The 14,566-nt window shown below is 37.1% G+C and overlaps 1 protein-coding gene across 1 annotated transcript in view; it reads right to left on the minus strand.

Annotated features, from left to right (window-relative positions):
- Nucleotides 1-12,151, minus strand: part of TMEM182 (transmembrane protein 182) — a 20,738-nt gene extending 8,587 nt beyond the window's left edge. Inside the window, exons 1-4 of the mRNA XM_042039901.1 lie at nucleotides 11,798-12,151; nucleotides 11,310-11,409; nucleotides 9,814-9,912; nucleotides 621-758 (exon numbers count right to left, since the gene is read on the minus strand). Of these exons, the coding sequence (XP_041895835.1) occupies nucleotides 621-758; nucleotides 9,814-9,912; nucleotides 11,310-11,409; nucleotides 11,798-11,938 (478 nt within the window). The 5' untranslated portion in view covers nucleotides 11,939-12,151. The remainder of the gene's footprint in view (nucleotides 1-620; nucleotides 759-9,813; nucleotides 9,913-11,309; nucleotides 11,410-11,797) is intronic.
- Nucleotides 12,152-14,566: the final 2,415 nt, after the last annotated feature.

The raw sequence follows: 14,566 nt of genomic DNA on the forward strand, positions 1-14,566 counted from the left end.
CCCCCCCCCCCCCCCCCCCCCCCCCCCCGCCCCCCCCCCCCCCCGCATCCTCCTTGGTACGTGTGGGTTATGAGGAAGGAGGGAATTCAGTTACTTGTTATCTTTCATTCACAGAGGTTTAGAGCTCCTACTTACTCATATATGACAACTATTCTGTTTAGTCCTATCACATCCAAAGCATTTTCCTGTATTGGTCATGCAAATGTGTTCTGTCTCCCAACTTCTTCAGAGTCCACTGTAATCATCTTTTGCATCACTGATAATGGACAAAACCCTCTCCTTAGCTAAAGCCCTTGAGAATCCTATAAGGCAAGATCCTTAAATATGCATTCTTCTTCCCGTTAAAAAAAAGTAGATTGAAATTGCAGTGTAATTCCATGATTTGTCCTGGACGTGGGGTTTTTTTAACCTTAACCCCAAAATAGCTTTTATAATAGCTTCATGACTAAATAATTGTGGAAAGAATTGTCTCCAAGTGCAGGCACTCCACAAGCCAAAGGATAGAACCATATGCTTTCTATTTCTTTTAGCCATGATTGATACAATTTTTGGTTAAGGAGAATGGAAGAAATAACACATCTTTTCTACTCTTTAATTGACTGAGCAAACAATATACCCACCAGCAATGATGAAAAAGCCTCCTCCTGCTTTGTATAGAATGTGACTGGCAAAAGGAGCTGCACAGATGATGAGGAAACTAGCTGCCACAACAGTGAGCACTCCCAGGAGCATCAGAACCGTCCAGAAACCTCGATAAACTGGAGAAAAGGAAGAAGGAAGAAAAAGGAAAAATATACAATGTTTTTTAGAACTTATCCAAGTTGGCTAACAAAGATTTTTCCTTTCCCCTTCTTTTATCCCTTGCCTTATTAAGAAATGAAACGTTAATTCTATTTTGCATATACTTTATATATCATGTGGATAAAATTGGGTTTGATTACCAGTCCTTACCTGATGATCATGGAAAACAGGGTCTAAGTTCTTGTGAATGAAATGCATCTGCTGAATATTTAGCAGTACCTTGTAAGATAGCACCTTGACCAAATTGACACTCCTTAGAAAATGGTATGGCAAAGCTATAGCAGTGATTCTTTGGCATAAATGATTGGACTGACAGGATGCAATTATTTTACCAAAATTGTGTAGGAGAAGCAGAGAGATGCAGTATCTTGAATTCTTAGTGCCCAGACTATATCACCAATAACAATTTGTAAGTTCTTTACAATTTACAGCAGGATAATATTCCTTATATACACCCATATTCAGCAGAAAGAAACTTAAGCTAGCAGCAGGGAGAAACTAAAAAAATGTAAACCATATTTCTGAAAAACAGCTAAGTTTTAAACCAGCCTATTTCTGCTCTAAAGCTCTTTGTATTTTATTAAATTTAAAATGTGATGTTTCAGAAGCCCCTGTTAGACAGTGCCAAGCAGTGCTGAATTAATGGATGCAGCTGGTGATAAATGAGCTGAGAGTTCTGTGACATACTCTGGCCAAAAGAGTCTTTCTAACAATTAGTTTTTAGCTGGTTAATTGCACATCCATTTAACAAAGTCATCATTTTACAAATGCTACAAGAGTGACATAAATTTCTCCCATGAATTTAAAAATTGGTACATTAACACAACCCATTAGTAAAATTATGAGTTGTAAAGATCTCCATCGTCAGATCTGAAAATCTTGAAGCACTGACAATTCAGTCAGTGAAAAACATTTCCACCCAACTGAGGGAAAGCATATAAGCCAGCTGGCAAGTCAGGAAAAGTGTATCACAAAAGAAACTGCCACTTATCATCTGACAGCACCTACTTACTGTTACGGAAAAACACAACCAAGCAACTATTATACTAGTTCATATCCTGAAAGATTCAAATTCATACAGCTTGTTAGAGACAGCTATTCACAATGATTCAGGTTTGCTCTCATCTGAAATCTGAAGGCGCACTAGGGCATTAGCAGCTTGTGTTTCCCACTGATGTATTCCAAAAGTCTATGGTTTTTAACTTGACCAGCTTAACTCAAGTTAAAGTATACATCACTAGCGTTGTAAATGTATTAGCTAGATCACACTCATCACATTACATTCACCACTCTTTTTAAATAACATCCTTTTTAATCCAGGCAAACATTCAGAGACATAATTTTCCACCACACTGATCAGCAGATTTGGGCATTAAAAGGATGAATGTCTGAAAGTCTGAAAGTACCCGGCAGAAGGGTTAAAATTGGGGTTTGGTTCATATCCAAGTCTCCACTCCACATAAACAAAAAATTATTGGAATAGTAGGTAAGAAATAAGGCTATGACTCAGCAAAGCAGTTAAATGTGTGTTTTGCTTTAAATAGTATACCTCTTATGGGATTTTAGGCACCTGTTTAAAGTTAAACACATAGTTAAATGATTCACTTAATGCAAATGGACAGTGAATGGAGACCTAGAAAGGTAAATCTCTCAAGTCCTTCAGTCTTGGGTTTCTGAAGCAATTTCATATTATTTTACTCATGGGGCTACTTTGATAAGCTTCATTGCAGTCTCCAAGTCCATGGGACATTACTTCCTCATTTAAAGCCTAATACCACTAAATCAATCTATAACCACCCAACTCTTTTACGTGGGTGGCCCAAGGTACTTCAAAGTCATACTACATAATAGGACACATTGGCCAAAATGGACCTTGAAAAAGCTTTCTTTTTATTATTATGGTCAGTCACCTAAGTAATGCAGCAGTGTTTCTATTTTCTGAATGGATGAGGACACAAGATTCTCCAGCATTACAAAACCAACATCCATTTTCATTATCTGCTCTTCATACAGGAAGCTTTGAAGTCTGCTTTTAGTGAAATTTCATGAGAAAATTTTGAATTGATGCTCAAATATTCTTAGAAACAGAGCACAAAAGGAATACAAATACAACTGATGAAAATTTGTTTAAACCTCTCTGCAACTATACAAGAGAAAAGCTGTTCCTCTGCTCCAACCCTGTAACTATTTTATGTATTATATATGAAATACTGATTTCACCTAGCTATCACCTGAAAGAACGTTCCATTCTATTTCTCTAGAAATAGTTATTTACTCTAGAGAATCATGGATAAAGTCTGATTATCCTAATACTTGTTTATTAAGCTAATTCTGTCATTAAACATCAATTAAAAAATAGAGCGCAATTGACAGGTACAAAGTCTGCTCACAAATCTTTGACTTTGCAAGCAAAATACTACCCCCTCTAATCTGCAAGGCAGAAAGTCATTCAGCTCATTTGTGGCCCAGGTGTGAGGAAACAGCCAGTGAGCACTTAGACTTTTACTTTTGTAAGGGAATTAAAAAGCCATCATTTTCCTGCAAAGAAGTTTTCACTTATTTTATACTCTGACCGTTTTTGCTTAGACCACATTTCCCATCTTCTCTGCCTAGATGGGCAAGATCAATTCCTACAGGGCTAATCATTCAAAATTACAACTCAGGCCTACTGCTGTCATTTAGCTTAGCTGTCACCTACAGATGGACACAAAAGAGCTGGTTGAAATTAAGTCTCCTGACTCTTGAAGTCAAAGACCTTGCTGCTCCGATGTTGAGATGAACAATGATAGGTAAAATGCAACAGAAGATGCTGCTTTAAATTACTCTTCTTATATCCGATGAAAAGGGCTGACACTGTGATCCAAAGTCTGTTTCAAGAAATAACGGTTTGGTGTACCCATACAAAGTGTATCTACAAAGAGTGTTAATAGATGTTTGCACAATTTCAAGTCTCACTGAGGTAGTTCACAGGATATCCCAAGTTCGGGCCCAGATGACAAGGAGTACCCTTGTCTCTTCCAAGTACTTCACAGATATGTTAGAGTTACCCACCTCAAATACAGGCATCATTCCAAGTATTTCCTACAACAGAAGAAATAAAGTACAACCACTGTGTAGGGTATGCCCAGCCACTGCCCTGGAGGGACATCTACTGAGATAAGGCGATTGAGCCATCTCCCAGCAGGACCCCTGGGAAGGCAGCTACTCTCAGTTAAGGTGAGAAGAAGACAGACCCAGAATCCTCTGGGAGACTCTATGCAGATCTTTTGTAACCCATTGGCCTTTACCCTCTGACACCCACCCCCTGTATCCCTATAAAGCTATCCCCCTGCCCCTGCGAGGGCAGAGAGATGCTTGTCCCTGGCTCCCCTTCGCCAGAGTACGGACCAATAAAGCTCCCTCGTGCGGAACAGCTACACGGGCCTCTCGTCTCTCTCCCTGGTCTGGCCTGGAGGCTGCCCTGCAGAGCTGAGCTGAAATCACGAGCTGACAATCACTAAAGAGCTGACAGCTTCTGCACGGGCCCTCCTAGCCAGTAGCCAAGGGAAGACACCGGACCTCAGGAAGACGATCTCTTTCGGGACCATCTCTCTGGACCAGTCACAGCTTCCTCGGTCAGAGCTACTGACCCCTCACCCCTTTGTCATAATTGCAGAGTGCAAAGTAAACATATCTGCAGTGTTTAAAATCTTAGATACCACTGCTCTGTGTTGCAAGTGTGCTAAACAGAAGGTTTTTTAAGGTGTCTTGGTAAGTTGCCCCTCTGTTGAGTACACCATTTGCCTTGGAAATGACAGGCAGACCTAAAAATAAAAAAGGACTGAGCAGAAAACAGGAGTACACAACTGCACCATTGAGCCTGTATGAGAACATTATATTCCTCCAAAATTGCATGACCTGTAGTTTTCCCTTGTTACTTGCTTTTCTCTCTAAAGATCCTAATTTAGGTCCCTCCAGGGACTTTTGCATTATTTGAAAACTAGAAGAAGTATCTGGGTTTGTGCAAAGGACCAAATTTTGGAGAAATGTGTGAAAATTACCAAAAGCCTTGTTTTCTAGTATCAGAAAAGCCTATTATCTAGTAGATCACATCATTGATTACAAACTGAAGTTAAAGATTCATATTTTAAGATTTTACTGATGCATGATATAAAAGACAAGCAATAACATGTTTGAAAAGTTACAGAGCTGTGTCACCTACAACACACACTTGTGCAGCAGTCATGCACACCTCTGAAGCTCCATAATAGTTAGTCAGGGACAGCCAGGTTAATGACTCAAAGCAACACCCTTCCACTGTTGGAGATGTTAACATCAGCCTCATGAAAGCATACCAAGTATTTTATTGCCCTTGCTGAGTTAAAGTGTTTTTAAAACACAGCCATCAGTCCATACAAGTACTGTGGTCTACCATAAAAACCCCAGCCACTTAATCTTGAATTTAATATCAATATGAATTATTAAGCACTATAAGGATGAAAAACCTTTTGAAATGTGTGAGTACAATGCCACATAGACATTTCCAAGGCAAAATGACTTGGAAAAGTTGCCTTGAACTATCACGGACAAGCTCACATCCAAAAGGGAACATTTCCTGTCATTTGACTGCAGATTGTATTTTAGAGTATGTCTTTTTTTACCTCTCTATTTATTGTAAGAGATATTGAAATCCTTTCAAGAAGAGTATTGCCACACACAGTGCCAATACAGTGAAAGGTGAAGTGCCTGATCTGCTCTCAACCAGGAGTATCTTCTCCGCAGATAAACAACTGTAAATGAAATCACCTATCTCAGCAGCAGCACAGGAGATATACCTGGCAACACAGTAAACCTTGCAAGACTTTTCTCAGCTTCATTCAGCACTCTTTACTATCCCTTAGTACTATTTTTTTTTAATAACTTTAACAGTAAAACAAATACATTATTCACAGGATGGATACACTGCTGTTTAAGATGTTTCTTACTTTGTTGCTGCTTGGGGGCTACAGAGTTCTCCCTTATAAATGTACTGTATTACAATCTCTCATGGGCAATTATAAGACTGTATTACATAAGAGCATTTTTTTCCCCTAGAAATAGACTGCTGCTAATATTTCACTTGTACAAATTCTATTTTCAGATTTCATTGCTGATATTTTCCAGATTACTTTAGGTTAATTTCAACCCATTAACAAACCTGCCAATAAATTTCATCTCACCATTTTGGATTTAACAGTTGCTGAATCATACTTTTGCTTCAGTCCTATAAACATTGTGTATAATCCATTAGGCGTTATTTCAAATGCTGGCAATGTGCCCAGTACTGGGCAAAATAAGATACTAAGATTCAGGAAAAACAACACTAGCAGCTACAAATCAGAGTATTAAACTAATGTGCCTGTGCTGCCCCATTAAAATGCTTCCACTTCAGCTTCAAAAGCTCTTGGGAACACTTAGGGAATTTTTGTTTATTTCCAAATTAAGTTGAAAAAAATCCCCTCAAAAGTAAAAATAATGAATTAGTGACTAAGTGTTATATTTTTCACTTCTTTTTCTTAGGAATAATCTCACTATGGCCAATGGGACTATTTCCATGAGTAAGAACTTTGCACATTTTCCAAAAAGAGGCCTAATATTGTCCTATAGTAAAAGAACTGTAGAACAGTGTGATAGCCCTTGAACATCAGTGTTAAGTAGTCTAATGACATAATACTGTGCATTAATCTAGCTAGCAATTAATTAATATTAAAGAACTATAATATTAAGTTTTCAGAATAGCCTGATGGGGCCACTAATCTGGTTATGATTATGCAAATGTATGTTTATTTTAGAATATGTAGGTTGCTGCTGTGGTACTTCTATTGCATGGTCTAATTTATTTTTTATTCCTAGGTTGTAGTTTGTTGCACTTATGTATGTGAATCATCATAAAAATGTATCTGCTAGCAACACAATGAGGTGCTAAGTCAACTTAAGAGCTGTACATTATAATAGTTGTCACTCTAAACCTCTGTACCATCACAGAAAGTCACTAGACTCAGGCTTCCCCTGAGTTCATTTAGAGCCTGTTTCAGGCTAAGATAAATGACATGGCCTATGAACTTCAGCACATTAACTGTGAAGGATGGTTCATACAGCTTTTGAAACCATACCTTACAGTACAGCTAGGGGAAGTCCTCCCCACTCTGCCAAGATATTTAACAAAACCAATAAATGCACAAAAACATTATAACCATGATTAAAAGGTATAGCAAACTGCAATTTCAAAGCAGTGCTATCTAACTCTTTGAAGCTGATCATGCATCTAACAGTAATGTTTAAAAGATATCTGACACATTAAAGTATACATTGAAATCTCCAGTATAAGCACCCCTGCAGGCTTTTGTGTCTTTACATTTCCATCTAAGGCTATAGTCCTTGACACCAAGAGCTCATAGTTTAGGTTTGTACCTCAGAATGAACTGAGCCTTTGCTCTAAATCTTTGTAAGGCATATTCTAACACTAGACTTCCCTGTCCTCAGTGCTTTAACACAAACTCAACATACAAAAAGATGTAAATAAACTAAGAAAGGATAGGTGAGCCTGTTTTGAAATCTGGCCCAGAAAAGCGCTGAGCCAAATTCCTCCTAAAGCCAAAGCAGTTATGTCAACAGAGAACTTGGTCCAGACACTGCACTCAAAAAGCATCGGAGATTTCATGTTCCTCAGGCAACTTATCTTTGCCTGAGCTCTTCTAGCTGGATGGTGACACCACACTCCAAAACCAAACCACACTTGTGTCTCCACACAAGGGACTGCACAAGGGCCTGCAGCTGAATTCAAATTCCTCTGATAAGGTCCAAAAGTCTCTTAAGCCAAATAGTCTGTAAAAAAGGCACATGCCTTTACTTGCTCAGAAACAAATAGCCCTCTGAATGAAAAGGTAGAGATTTTTAGAAAATGTGTTGCATACATGTTTGATTTTTGTAATGAAGTTTAAAGCTCTTTATTCAGCTGTTTATTTTTCTATGAAAGAGAAAATTTCTTGTTATACACCCCTACTTAAAATAGAACTTAAAATAGATTGACTCACTAAAAATTATAAACCTGGGGAGAAGATTTGGGCTTTTTATCATCCCCAGAAGAGAGTATGTCAAGAAAGTTATGAGCCATGAAAATGTTAATATTTTATCAAGAAACAATAGCAGAACCAAAAAATGGGACAATAACCTCCATTTTTTGGTAGTGCCCTTTTATTCTGTGTTTAGCTGATGCAAAGTATTAGATGCAGACAACCAGATATACAAATCATAGATGAAATCATGTTATTCATGAAACCAAACTGAAGCCTTTTGCCACTGGCTTTATAGAAAACCATTTCCTGCACTGGGAGTCAAGAAGAAGAGGATAACCTTCTAGTATTTCTTAACTTAGTGACTGCAGTTGCAGCAAGGTTTTAAAAACTTGTTTGCCAAATATCATGGGCAGGATTGTCAAACTAGACTAAAGGAGAAACAAGTTTTGAACTCACAGAAGAGCTGATGACATAACCTTCTTCATAAAAAGTTGTGAAAGACTCTTGAACAATCATACCTGTTCTAGTAAATAACTCAGCTTGGATGTTGCAAATGAAATGTAGGCAAAAAAACCCTCAAACCCTCTTCAGTTTTAATGAGCTTGAAAGCAATCCAACTGTATCTATTTATATAGCAGGAATGGCTCTGAATATACTCTACCTGGACCAGCATCTATAGTACAGTTCTGCCTACTTTTAATCTCCTAATATGAAATATAGATAGGAAAAATATATTTGAGCAGTGGTTCTTTTGGCAAATATTAACTAAAATTAATTAAACTTTTGATGATATTCCTTCTCCTTTACTTTTTCTTTGTTTGTCCACTTCTGTGTAATCATGCAATATAATTTGAAGAACCTTTGTGAATGTATGAGTGAACGGTGGAATACAATTTCTGTCTAGGCTATTAGGAGCTGATGACTCTGTCACTTTCAAATGGAAAGATAAACTGTTCTAGATGTGCTATGAAGTTACAGATTAGATCTCTGAATGGTGAGGTCTGAATTCCTCCTGGACAAACAGTTCATAATTTCTAAAGATTAACAGAACCATTATAATTCTAGTTTATTTTCTTTTTCATGTCTGCTGCATAAAAATTGGATTCTAAAGACACTTCAAGGTTAGCAAAAGCAAAATTACAGCTTCAGGACAGGAAAGGATCACTTAAGTACCTTAGCAAGCTCAGAGACATGTAGCATCCACACATCACAGGTTGTTTAAAAAGTCATATGAAATAGGTATCAGAAGTTATTTACTTCAAATATGTTTGCGTAAAGATCTCAATCTGATTAAGTGTACCTGATATTTTTAAGTAGTTTCTAAATGTTGCAAAAACAGAGCTTTCTAGGCACTATTCAAACACAAAGGTTTTTATTAATGTATATCTTTCACATATATATAAATATATACTTTTATGTCTCTCTGTTACAGTACAAGATTTCTCAGTGAAATATATCTGAGTCAGTTAAATAAACTTAGACAGCATCAAGGCTCTGCTCCTCCTTCCTCATAAAGTAAAAATTCAATACATTTCCATACGTGGTTATTTATTTAACCAAAAAAACACCCAAAAAACAAAACAAACAAACAAAAAAAACCCCAACCAAAATCAAAAACAGATTTATTTAAATACATGACAAGAAGTACTTGTTTAATGCATTCAGCCCAAGGAAGATACTTACTATATTGGGGAAAAAAGCACTAAAAAGGAAACGTCTTTTTTTTTTTTTTTTTTTTTTTTTTTTTTTTTTTTTTTTTCAGAAATTACCTCCATTCTGCCATCATGCTTAAAGCTAAGCATTCATTTAAGTGCTTTGTTAAACAGTGGCTTAAATATGCATGTTGTAAAATTATGAGAAATACCAAAACTCTGTTAGTTAAACTGTGTGGAGCGATAAGGCTGTTTTATTTTGAAGCATCCAAATTGTTTTCTTGAAACTATAGGCATTGTACTCATTTGCACCAAACAATACTTACTGATTGCAGAGTCATAGGAAGTTGAGTTGTGTTCATCTCGGAGAAGAGGAAATGGGGACAGGTAAGCATGTGTACAATTCTTAGAAGGTGATTGGTTGGCTAAGAATGAAAGAAAGCAAAAGATTAATATTTTACCACCTTTACAATACTGCATGTCTGTTCTTCAAATGGGCAAACTGAGCTTCATAGGTCAAGATTTCAGGTTCTTTCCTAGGCAACAGCTTACAGTGAATTTGGTTTAGTAAGAGATACGAGTCTTGTTATCCAAACAAGAATGTTTCTTAAAAAGCAATACAGATTTGTACTCTGGGACAGCAAATGAGCCATGCTGAAGGCACACTGCAATTTATATGTGATGCATATGTATGCTTTAGGATGCATATGTACCTTTCTCATTTGAGGGTTAATTATGTTCTTCTCATTATTTCATGTCTAAAAAAAGCAATCAAACAAACAAAATCCAGGCAATTACTTTTTCTTTTGTGAAAGAACAAAAATATCGAGCATCTTCAGAAAGTTTGCAATGTCCATAAATATGAGCTTAGTCAATCGAATTAATATCCTCAAGAAAAGGGTAATTTCACCCTTTATATTAAATACTTCTAAAAATATCAACTTCTTCCTGGTGAAAGATAAAAGCTGACTATAACTTAAACCCCATTTAAATTTCAGATTCCTGACCACAGAATTTTCCAGATAAATAACAAGTGGAAATTAACTACAGTGAATATTACATTTTTCACCTAAGACTAAGCAATATATTTAGCAAAATATGGGCTATTGAAGTCAAATTTGTATGACGGCACCTGCTTTTCGCAAGGATTATGGAAATCTTGCAAAAAGGTGAGGGAGCTCCCAACCTCAGAGGGAGTGTCAAAGACTGGAGAAGAAGTTTTGCTTGACTTCTTAATGGGAGATTTTGGTTGTAAAACACTATCTGATCTTGGAATTCTATCTGTCTTAAAACCCTGGATGTAGTGAAAAAAAGCAACAGGTCATCTGTGAATGTAATAGAGGAACTCTTCCAGAGATGGTGTATCCTACACCATTTTCACAGTGGAGCTGCCCATTCCCATCTTAACCCACTTGTAGTGGGTTAAGAAGTAGATGGAGAAACTATCCAAGAAAAATTCATGGACCAGGCTAACCACCAAGCTCTTTTTTCCCTACTTAACAGAAATAAGCCATCTGTTTAACAGCAAGTGGCAAAAGACCGTGTAACTAAGAATGTGCTCAGGTTAACAGGGCATCCGTAACAATTGTAGTGTAATCTGATAGCTGAACTTGTATCATTTTGTCCTGGTGTTTCCTATAGTACAGATTACAAAAGTGTACGTCAAGAATTTATTTTAGGGTAGCTGAAGAACCTGATCCCCAAAGAAGCTATATGAAATCTAATTATTTGTAAGATATGAGTAAAAATAAAAAACACACCAAACCGCAACAGTTTTGCGAAAAAATGACTGCAGATAATTTAAAAGGAAAAATTTACTTACTATACCAAAACTTCCACATGCTGGCATTATTATCTCCTACACTTCCACTAAACCAGCACCTCCAGAAGAAACCTTCATGATGGAAAGTGGCCTTCTCTCCCTACAGAGGGAGAAAAAATAAAAAAAAGAAAGTCATTATTATTCAATTTTTGGACAGCTGAAAGGATTAAGCTCAATTAGATGTTGACGTAAAAAACACCACCATCATGACACACAACCTGTCTGAATTTAGGTCAGCTATAGCCTATATAAACGGTCATTCTTCTTTTGAAAGAATATAATATTGCAAAAGCAGTATCACAAAATAAAAATTCATTTTAGAGCTGATTACAAATTATTATAAGAGGTTTTGAGGCAGGCTTGTAAGCCTCCAGAAGGCCAAAATGAGTATATTCAAAAGTTTATACAGAAGTAAATTCTTAGAAAATAAACACATCCAAGAATTCTACATATATAATTCTCATCATAAATAAAAAGTCCATACTAACCCCAGCATCTTCAGGTGCTTCTGAACAAGTTCCTATTTCTGTAGCAAGAAGCCAATAATCAGTTCCAAATGCCACCAAAAAAAGCAAAACCCCCAGAGCTGCAAAGAAGCCTCCAAAAAATATCCCCACACTAAGTTTCATTATTGAAGTTATTTTAAAAAAATCAAAACCTTAATTAATTAAAAGGTTAGCAGTAAAATAAAAAAAAAATATTGTACAAATAACTAAAAAACTGTTTGGAGACTACAGCTCATATCTGAAGAAGTTTCTCTTCACTTGACTTTCTGCCTGTGCCCTTCTTCCCAATGCCCTGTGAGTTGATTTGTGTCTCCAAATTTGTGTGTGTTCCATGTGGCTGACTCAAGTCTGACAGATGAAAAGGGCCTTCTATTTTAGGACACTGATGGCAGAGCTTTGCTCTGTTTCGCTGTCTGGGCGAGGCCAGTCAGAAATAGCTGACCTTCCCCTAACTAATCAGGGATTGACTTGAAATATTACTGCAGCTGGTGCATCAACATCACTGGAGACGGAGATGGAGTTGCAATGGCTCTGTCCATCGACATGAGTGGTGTTACAGAGCACACAGTAGTAGCAATGACTTCCAAAGTTCAGGCCTGGTGGTCAACATTTCCTTAGATGCTAGCAGGAAAGGAAACATCTGCAACACTTTGGAAGTTACTATAAGTCACGTTATAAAATGAAGGCTGAGGATTTTTTATAGAATTTTATAATATGGTAGCCAAACTGAAGAGATGCCTCTGAAAAATCCCATATTAAAAAAAATAGTTATCATTAAAAATTTACATCCTACATTTAAGGTAATAACTGTACAAACACTAAACACAAAAACATTTAAATGCTTTATTTATTCAGATGCATCTTTTTTGCATATATCAAAAATTTATGCAGTTAAAAATTCTTTCAAGCAACTGATAAAAAGACTTCCATCTTTTTAAAACAAGAAGACGCTTTCCCAAACACATGCTTTGGCCATTTTGGAAAGTTATGAGGTAAAACATTTAACTTACAAGTCCTCGCTGTACAAGAAAAAGGCTTTTTCAATAACTTCATTTCACGCCAAGCAGGCCTTCCCAGTCATCTCTCATGGCTTACAGGGCATGCTTCTATAGAAATTTATAGAGTTTATAATGTGCAACAGATCCTACAGTCCTTACCCAATAAAATTTCATTGGAATTATTTATCACCAGAGTAGAAAATTTTCATTGATAACGTGTACTGGGAAGTGCTGGGCTCAAACGAATGAAGCCAGTTTACTCCAGAAAACACTTGTCACAACATTTTATTGCAATAGACTTAAGACTCCAGAGGGACTCCTACTTCCAGTATTGGTTCGGACAGTGCATCAGCATGCTTGAGGAGAGCAAAGAAAACACTGTTTCTACCACCTCCATTTCTACACAGATGAACTGGTGATGTGTCCTCAGTGGTTTTATAACACTACACTATCTGCCCAAAATCATATTCACATTTGTTACGAATCGTATTTTTTTCAAACCTGATACTATACTAATTTCATACACAAGCACATCTAATATTTTGTGGCCTTTTTGCACTTCAGAGTTTCAGTGTATGCAGAGCAGCAAATGAATATTCAAACAGACTTTTTGTCATATTTGCTTTTCCTGACACCACTGATGCAGTTCATTTTGATACAGCAGAAAGAGGTTTTAGAAAACCTAATTTTGGAAAGTGATGTTTTATTGTTCATTATTAAAGAAAACAAAAAAAACCCACAAAAACAAAAACAAAACAAAACAAACAAAAAAAACAGGAAAAAGAAGAACACATAGAATGTGCTGTAAAAATTATTACTTCAGGTTTGGAATAATTCTTTAACTTTTGGTCAGCCCTGAAGTAGTCAGGTAGGTGGATTAGATAATTGTTGTAGGTCCCCTCCAACTGAAATATTCTATTCTGTTCTGTTCAATTCTATTCTAATGTGTCTTAAAAAAAAAAAAAAAGTAGGATTCAGTTCAGCACTAACATGCCCAAATTTAGACAATTTCATATAAGCTATATGTCTTTCCATCACAATCAATAGTGATCTGGCTCAGTGGAGCCAGAGAGCAGTTCATCACAACCTAGATTAGTCTCAGAGGGCTCAGCTCAGTCACTCAGGCAGACACCTAGCTGTAGCTAGAGTATCCTGCTGGCTGTCAGCTGCCACTCCAGAAGGGCATTATTTCCCTCTCTGTTTTAAAATATCTGCTAGCCCCACACGGGGTCTTACATACCCCCTCTCACCTTGGATGACACTAGGACCCTGCATGATGGTGACTGAAACATGTCTGAAAAGAGGTGTACGGTTGCCTTACTGTCATCTCCTGCAATCAGGTGCTCCAGGATGTCTAAGACATCTACATTTGGCAGGCGGGTATAACAAGGGATTTAGAGGAGGCCAACACCTTTCTTGAGTGACAGCTACAGGCCAGGTCCACACCACCTGAAAGTGATCCACGCTACCTCTGTTAAGATGGCTGAATCCAGGCTCCATTACCTCGTCAGGCCATCCTGGACGCACCGCTGAGTGTTTTAGCCAGACCTCAATCAACTCTGGGCAGGAAAGACCCATGTTTCACATGGAGATGTCTGAAAGCAAAAGTCTTAATTTGCAACTGAATCCCACACAGTGAATTGGACTTCCCAACCATTTTGCTGGTGTATGGGTGGCCTTAGAAAGCATCAGCTCAAAGTTCAAGAATTTTATTCAGAGAAAATCAAAGATATAGATAGTCACAACATAAACA

Source organism: Corvus kubaryi, unplaced genomic scaffold (assembly GCF_017639235.1).
Source record: "Corvus kubaryi isolate FWS band 111438036 unplaced genomic scaffold, C.kubaryi_AGA036_p1.0 133, whole genome shotgun sequence".
Classification (NCBI taxonomy): domain Eukaryota; kingdom Metazoa; phylum Chordata; class Aves; order Passeriformes; family Corvidae; genus Corvus; species Corvus kubaryi.